Consider the following 8,840-nt stretch of genomic DNA (forward strand, 5'->3'; position numbering starts at 1 on the left):
GTAAGATTTCTCCACAATTGATGCCTGTAAAGAAGCTCTTGTGAAAATACTAACAATAATGCTAAATGCTAAAACGCTATTTCAGTATTACATTATAGTGCATTTTGCTAGTAAAGTTTACATTTAGTGTTGTTTATTTTTTTTTTTTTTCTTTTAGTATTATTAGGCACCCATTTTATAATCATTCAGCGTCACATAGGGGAATTACCAACCTACGTCACACATGGCGACACACAGGTTGGTGGCAAAAAAAAGACTGGTTGCAATAGCAAACATGTCGTGTTGTGCTGTATGATGCTAAAATAGAGAACTGAAATTTTACCGTACACCACACTGCTTTTAATGCCAACCGCAGACGTTTTTGGCTAACAGCCATCATAAGAGCTGAATGGAGTGAGGACCTAATTTAAAATGCTGGACTCTGCAGTTCTCAGTTTATATCAGGTAAGTTGACGCTATGCTGAATCACACACATTACTTGCTTTTGATTGCAGCAATGATTTCAGCGAAAACACTTAAATATGGTGAATTAAACTGCGGACACTGAATGCTCAGAATGAAATGCACAAATTTAAGTTCACATACCCTGCCGTACAGGTGCAGTTCACTGTCAGAATGCAGTTTGTTTTGCTTGATGATTACCCAGGCCTTGTACAGCTCCGTCTTCTTTCCTTGTCTTTATAGGCAGAATCCCGGTTTTTAGCACTACATAGTGTTGAATCTGGAAATCATAGAATATTATTTCTTGCACATGACCACACAGAACAAAATTGTGGGCATCTAAAGACTTGTAGGTCTTTAACTTATCTCTTTAAAAAACTTGGAGTTTCAATGAGTATATTTGGAGCTGGATGCTTGGCCATTTCATCTCATCTGGGAGGGCGCTATCGCAAATGGACCTGTCAGACGAACTCCGCTCACTTTAACGATAATTTTGCTGAATAACTGTGCTTATCACTGGGTGACACGCTGTTGTAATACGCTGAAAACATTACTTAAATAATATCTATAATATGTAATCTATATAACTTACCTCTAATACACCAACAAACTCTGAACCGCATCGGATGTCAGTCCCTCTGTTTTTTTGTTGAATGTTTACAAACCAATAATTCTTCTATAGTATTTCAAAGTACAAGGTGACAACATCACACGTATATAAATTATTTATATTTGCTTTGTCCTTGTAAATGTAAGATTTCTCCACGTTTGCTGCATGAAATAAAGCCTGTAAAGAAAGAAGGTTTTGTGAAAAATACAAAAAATAATGCTAAATGCTAATGCTAAAAAGCTACTTCAGTTTTACACTATTGCTTTATTTTACATTATTTGTCACATACTGATTTTACAATAAATATTTAATTCAAATACTATTCAGGAATCGTTTTGATGTCAAATGGATGTTGTATACAATTTAATTTAAGCATGAATGTCAGCACAATAATTTGAATATGGTAATCATTCCATACCATAGTATTTCAAAAGTATGTGACATCCCAACCCATACCAAAAATACTATAGTAATTTATAATAAATACTGATGTGTTTTTGAACCATATAGTAAAGTGCATTATACTGCAGACCTATACACTTCCCGGCCACTTTATTTGGTACAACTGGCCAACTGCAAATTTCTAATCAGCCAATCACATGGCAGCAACTCAATGCATGTAGGCATGTAGACATGGTCAAGATGATCTGCTGCAGTTCAAAGCGAGCATCAGAATGGGGACGAAAGGAGATTTAACTGACTTTGAACGTGGCATGGTTGTTGGTGCCAGACGGGCTGGTCTGAGTATTTCAGAAACTGCTAATCTACTAGAATTTTCACGCACAACCATCTCTAGGGTTTACAGAGAATGGTCCAAAAAAAAAGTAAATATATCGAGTGAGCGCCAGCTCTGTGGGCACAAATGCCTTGTTGATGCCAGAGGTCAGAGGAGAATGGCCAGACTGGTTCCAGCTGATAGAAAGGCAACATTAACTGAAATAACCACTCGTTACAGCAGAGGTCTGCAGAAGAGCATCTCTGAACACACAACACGTCCAACCTTGAGGCGGATGGGCTACAGCAGCAGAAGATCACACCGGGTGCCACTCTGTCAGCTAAGAACAGGAAACTGAGGCTACAATTCACACAGGCTCACCAAAATTGCACAATAGAAGATTGGAAAGATTGGCAAAACAGAATTTACTATAAATTACTACAGTATTTACTCATGTGGGAAATTTAATATAATATAATATAATATAATATAATATAATATAATATAATGTAATGTAATGTAATGTAATGTAATGTAATATAATATAATGTAATATAATGTAATATAATATAATATAATCATCAATATATTATTTATATTTGCTTTGCCATTGGACAAATCCAAAGATTTTCCAAACATGTGGCATGAATGTCATTCAATATAACGTGAAATCAAGCCTGTAAGTGTAAAAGCTCATTGTTCATCATTTATCTTTCCCCCTCTGTCACACTGCAGACATCCAGTTTAAGGATTAACTGCTCTTGCTTTTCCAATGTCCAACTACATTACAGCACTTTGACCATCTATTATAACCAGCTTGTCAAACTAATAAAACCTTCAGAAAGCCACGTACGCACTCAAAACACTTATGAGTGCATAATGCACAATAACGCCAGGACTTATCGCAGTCATCTGAGTGTGTGTGTGTGTTAGAGAGAGTGAGACATTCTTAAACACTACTTTCCCTGAGTAGTGTACACAAAAGACCTGTTGTGTGACAGAAACAAACACACGCGCACACACATAGTGTAAATACCAAAGGTTAAGGAGCTTCATTCTGCATTGTTGAAATCTACAAGCTCTCCATTGACTTTCAAACCATGTGTGGGATTTTATGAATTTAAAAAGGCGAAGCTTTGATAAAAGAACCAAGTACACGTGTAATATTACATGCAATAATTTAGTTATTTAACCATTTATGCCCCTTACCCCCCAAAAAAGTGTAATACAGCAAAATTTCCCCCTACCTTTGAATGCTTTTTTATTATTTTAAATTCAGACACAATTCTGTGTGCAAAAGATTATGTTTTGAGTGTGTAAAATGACTTGTTGCATGTGTGTTAACAATTCTGTGTGCAAAAGATCATGTTTTGAGTGTGTAAAATGACTTGTTGCATGTGTGTTTACAATTACGTGTGCAAAAGATTATGTTTTGAGTGTGTAAAATGACTTGTTGCATGTGTGTTAACAATTACGTGTGCAAAAGATCATGTTTTGAGTGTGTAAAATGGCTCGTTAAATGTGTGTTAACAATTCTGTGTGCAAGATTATGTTTTGAGTGTGTAAAATGGCTCGTTTCATGTGTGTTAACAATTACGTGTGCAAAAGATCATGTTTTGAGTGTGTAAAATGGCTCGTTACATGTGTGTTAACAATTACGTGTGCAAAAGATCATGTTTTGAGTGTGTAAAATGACTTGTTGCATGTGTGTTAACAATTCTGTGTACAAAAGATCATGTTTTGAGTGTGTAAAATGACTTGTTGCATGTGTGTTAACAATTCTGTGTACAAAAGATCATGTTTTGAGTGTGTAAAATGACTTGTTGCATGTGTGTTAACAATTCTGTGTGCAAAAGATCATGTTTTGAGTGTGTAAAATGACTTGTTGCATGTGTGTTTACAATTACGTGTGCAAAAGATTATGTTTTGAGTGTGTAAAATGACTTGTTGCATGTGTGTTAACAATTACGTGTGCAAAAGATCATGTTTTGAGTGTGTAAAATGGCTCGTTACATGTGTGTTAACAATTCTGTGTGCAAGATTATGTTTTGAGTGTGTAAAATGGCTCGTTTCATGTGTGTTAACAATTACGTGTGCAAAAGATCATGTTTTGAGTGTGTAAAATGACTTGTTGCATGTGTGTTAACAATTCTGTGTGCAAAAGATCATGTTTTGAGTGTGTAAAATGACTTGTTGCATGTGTGTTAACAATTACGTGTGCAAAAGATTATGTTTTGAGTGTGTAAAATGGCTCGTTACATGTGTGTTAACAATTCTGTGTGCAAGATTATGTTTGAGTGTGTAAAATGGCTCGTTTCATGTGTGTTAACAATTACGTGTGCAAAAGATCATGTTTTGAGTGTGTAAAATGACTTGTTGCATGTGTGTTAACAATTCTGTGTGCAAAAGATCATGTTTTGAGTGTGTAAAATGACTTGTTGCATGTGTGTTAACAATTACGTGTGCAAAAGATTATGTTTTGAGTGTGTAAAATGGCTCGTTACATGTGTGTTAACAATTACGTGTGCAAAAGATCATGTTTTGAGTGTGTAAAATGACTTGTTGCATGTGTGTTAACAATTCTGTGTACAAAAGATCATGTTTTGAGTGTGTAAAATGACTTGTTGCATGTGTGTTAACAATTCTGTGTACAAAAGATCATGTTTTGAGTGTGTAAAATGACTTGTTGCATGTGTGTTAACAATTCTGTGTACAAAAGATCATGTTTTGAGTGTGTAAAATGACTTGTTGCATGTGTGTTAACAATTCTGTGTACAAAAGATCATGTTTTGAGTGTGTAAAATGACTTGTTGCATGTGTGTTAACAATTCTGTGTACAAAAGATCATGTTTTGAGTGTGTAAAATGACTTGTTGCATGTGTGTTAACAATTTTGTGTACAAAAGATCATGTTTTGAGTGTGTAAAATGACTTGTTGCATGTGTGTTAACAATTCTGTGTGCAAAAGATCATGTTTTGAGTGTGTAAAATGACTTGTTGCATGTGTGTTTACAATTACGTGTGCAAAAGATTATGTTTTGAGTGTGTAAAATGACTTGTTGCATGTGTGTTAACAATTACGTGTGCAAAAGATCATGTTTTGAGTGTGTAAAATGGCTCGTTACATGTGTGTTAACAATTCTGTGTGCAAGATTATGTTTTGAGTGTGTAAAATGGCTCGTTTCATGTGTGTTAACAATTACGTGTGCAAAAGATCATGTTTTGAGTGTGTAAAATGACTTGTTGCATGTGTGTTAACAATTCTGTGTGCAAAAGATCATGTTTTGAGTGTGTAAAATGACTTGTTGCATGTGTGTTAACAATTACGTGTGCAAAAGATCATGTTTTGAGTGTGTAAAATGGCTCGTTACATGTGTGTTAACAATTCTGTGTGCAAGATTATGTTTTGAGTGTGTAAAATGGCTCGTTTCATGTGTGTTAACAATTACGTGTGCAAAAGATCATGTTTTGAGTGTGTAAAATGACTTGTTGCATGTGTGTTAACAATTCTGTGTGCAAAAGATCATGTTTTGAGTGTGTAAAATGACTTGTTGCATGTGTGTTAACAATTACGTGTGCAAAAGATCATGTTTTGAGTGTGTAAAATGGCTCGTTACATGTGTGTTAACAATTCTGTGTGCAAAAGATTATGTTTTGAGTGTGTAAAATGGCTCGTTTCATGTGTGTTAACAATTATGTGTGCAAAAGATCATGTTTTGAGTGTGTAAAATGACTTGTTGCATGTGTGTTAACAATTCTGTGTGCAAAAAATCATGTTTTGAGTGTGTAAAATGACTTGTTGCATGTGTGTTAACAATAACGTGTGCAAAAGATCATGTTTTGAGTGTGTAAAATGGCTTGTTGCATGTGTGCTAACAATTACGTGTGCAAAAGATCATGTTTTGAGTGTGTAAAATGACTTGTTGCATGTGTGTTAACAATTCTGTGTGCAAAAGATCATGTTTTAAGTGTGTAAAATGACTTGTTGCACAAAGGTTAACAATTCTGTGCACAATATCTCATGTTTTGAGCATGCACGATGTCTTGTTGCATGCTAAAAACATTCTCTTTTGCATGCAGAGTTGTGTCATTAATCTACCCTATATTTCTGTCTAATATATTTATTCAGAGCAAAAATGATGACTGAATTATTCCCATGAATGACAGAAAACACCCATTAGAATGTCACTTCGGTATTCAGGAGTTTGAAGGTAATAACTTAGCACAGCTCAGAATTAGTATGCTGTTAAATGTTTACATGTATGTTATGCTGAATGGTGATGGGAGATTGTTTCACCCATATCTGGACATTTTATTTTCACAGATTATTTATGATTTATTATCACAAATTGTCTGCATTTATTTCGGTGACTATTAACTCCCTTTAGTAAATATAATTCTATTGTAATTTAGTCTTCGAGTACAGGACTTCACGCAGAAACAGTTAACAATACCAAAATAAAGAGAAACGCTGATCAGCATTTAAAAACTCCCCACAAGTAAAAGAATCCAATTTATTAGCATTATCCTTCCCACAACAATTGAAAGAACAAAAAGAGATGGATTTAATAATTATTATTATTATTAATTCATGAATGCATCATAACCATCTGCAATAAAACTCAACATGAAGTCATTTAAAAGCTTCTACATCCAAGATATTAATACATTCACTAGTCATTTGTTCACGACAGCTAGTTAAAAACTGCTAACTAGCCATAACCGCTTTAGCCGTCATCATCCGGCAACTATTTAATTATTTTTAATATTATTATTATTATTATTTATTGAGGGTCTGATGGTTACACACACATTAAAGCTGCTGTAAAATCACATTAGGATCCAGACGGTGTAAATCCATGACAGTAAAAGAGTTCATTCCCTCATTGCGCTGTAAACAAAGTATGAAGCTGAACGATCAGAGTGTGTGTTACAAACTCAAGGGGGATTTATGGGTGTGTTGTGTGCAAAAAAGGCAGAAACGGACCGGAAGTAGTGTGTATGTGTGTTTATCTGTGTGTGTGGATCTGTCTTTCTGTGTTTGTGTATCAGTTTGTGTCTGTGTGTGTATCTGTTTGTTTATCTGTACCTGTGTGTATGTTGTGACTCTATGCATGTATGTGTGTGTGTGTGTCTCCCTCTTTCTCTCTCTGTGTGTGTGCGTCAGCAGCATGTAATCAACAGCTCTGTCCTGATTTGTGATCTCCTCCACTCACTGACTCTCACACAGATTCTCTGATCAGATCAGCGAGTCTCCTGAAGGCCTGTGATGAAGAGGAAGAGAAAGAATGATAAGGAGCAGATGTATGATGAATATCAGATCAATATTAGATGTGTTTGAGTAGATGAGTGTCCAGAATGAGCTTTGGCTTTCAGACAGACAGATGGTTGACGCTGTATAATCTGCAGCTTTAGAAGTGACTGAGGGCGCACTCACACTAGGCTATCCGAACCGTGCCCGGGCGTGTTTCCTGGTACGTTTGATGGTTCAGTCGGCTGGCCCTGGCTCCGTTGGAAAAGGTGTGCCAAATCGTGGTTCAATTGGGCTTTTTGTGCGGTACGCTTGTAGTGTGAGTGCAAATCGTGCCTGAGTGAGAAACTGTAGGGACTGTTTCATATGGATTAATTAATCATTCTTACTTTTCAATGAACGCAAACCCCTCACTGCACATTCAGCAAACCTCCTAATAGCTGCAGCACGAGGACTTTCTGATTATTTATGAGCGTCAAAAGTGACTGATCTGTTCAGCAAAATATCTGACTGTGTGTCACTGCATATAAAACAACTAAAAATATTACAAAATGATCAAACTAAAGCCATGTCCACTGTCCCGCTGAGCGAGAGCGCTACTCTTCTGTTAAACTGAACTGTCGCATCATCGATCATGTAAGTGTGCTCCAGCTCAGAAGGTAAAATTCAATTCACCTTTATTTGTATAGCGCTTTTACAATCTAGATCAGGGATGGGCAAACTCGATCCTGGAGGGCCGGTGTCCCTGCATAGTTTTGCACCAACCCTAATCAAACACACCTGCTTGTAGCTTTCTAGTGATCTTGAAGACACTAATTAGGGTGTTCAGGTGTGTTTGATTAGTGTTGGAGCAAAACTCTGCAGGGACACCGGCCCTCGAAGATCGAGTTTGCCCATGCCTGATCTAGATTGTGTCAAAGCAGCTTCACATGAAAGATCACAGTAAACAGGAACAGTGTAGTTCAGTTTGTAGTGTTTAAGTTCAGTTCAGTTTAGCTCAGTTCAGTGTGGTTTAATAATCACTACTGAGAGTCCAAACAATGAAGAGCAAATCCATACAATTAAAATACAGTGATAATGCAGGTCGAGGGGGAAAGAGAAGGGGGGACAATCACAGCTGAGCATGGTTCAAGACAACCGGGCCTAGTGTGAGTGAATCCTGATTTAAGAAATCAGTTTACTTCATGATTGTTAACATCTAACTAAAGCCAACAACGGGACTGTTTAAAACGTAGAACATATACAGCGCAATTTAAAATTTTGTTACACTCACTGGCCACTTTATTAGGTACTAGTACCGGGTTGGACCCCCTTTTGCCTTCAGAACTGCATTAATCCTTCGTGGCATCGATTCAACAAGCTACTGGAAATATTGCTCAGAGATTTTGCTCCATATTGTGATGATAGCATCACGCAGTTGCTGCAGATTTGTCAGCTGCACATCCATGATGTGAATCTCCCAGTCCACCACATGCCAAATGTGCTCTATTGGATTGAGATCTGGTGACTGTGAAGGCCATTTGATTACAGTGAACTCGTTGTCATGTTCAAGAAACCCGTCCACCACCACCTGAGCCATTGATACAAGGCAGGATGGATCCATGCTTTCATGTTGTTGATGCCAAATTCTGACCTGACCATCCGAATGTTGCAGCAGAAATCGAGACTCATCAGACCAGGCAACGTTTCTCCGATCTTCTATTGTCCAGTTTTGGTGAGTCTGTGTGAATTGTAGCCTCAGTTTCCTGTTCTTAGCTGACAGGAGTGGCACCCGGTGTGGTCTTCTGCTGCTGTAGCCCATCTGCCTCAAGGTTGGACGTGTTC

At 36.9% G+C, this 8,840-nt stretch overlaps 1 protein-coding gene across 1 annotated transcript in view; it reads right to left on the reverse strand.

The window, feature by feature from the left end:
• Positions 1 to 6,265: 6,265 nt before the first annotated feature.
• The window catches only part of aadat (aminoadipate aminotransferase), a 40,334-nt gene continuing 37,759 nt past the window's right edge, over positions 6,266 to 8,840 (reverse strand). Inside the window, exon 14 of the mRNA XM_056460980.1 lies at positions 6,266 to 7,029. Within this exon, the coding sequence (XP_056316955.1) occupies positions 6,988 to 7,029 (42 nt within the window). The 3' untranslated portion in view covers positions 6,266 to 6,987. The remainder of the gene's footprint in view (positions 7,030 to 8,840) is intronic.

Source organism: Danio aesculapii, chromosome 7, assembly GCF_903798145.1.
Source record: "Danio aesculapii chromosome 7, fDanAes4.1, whole genome shotgun sequence".
Lineage (NCBI taxonomy): Eukaryota > Metazoa > Chordata > Actinopteri > Cypriniformes > Danionidae > Danio > Danio aesculapii.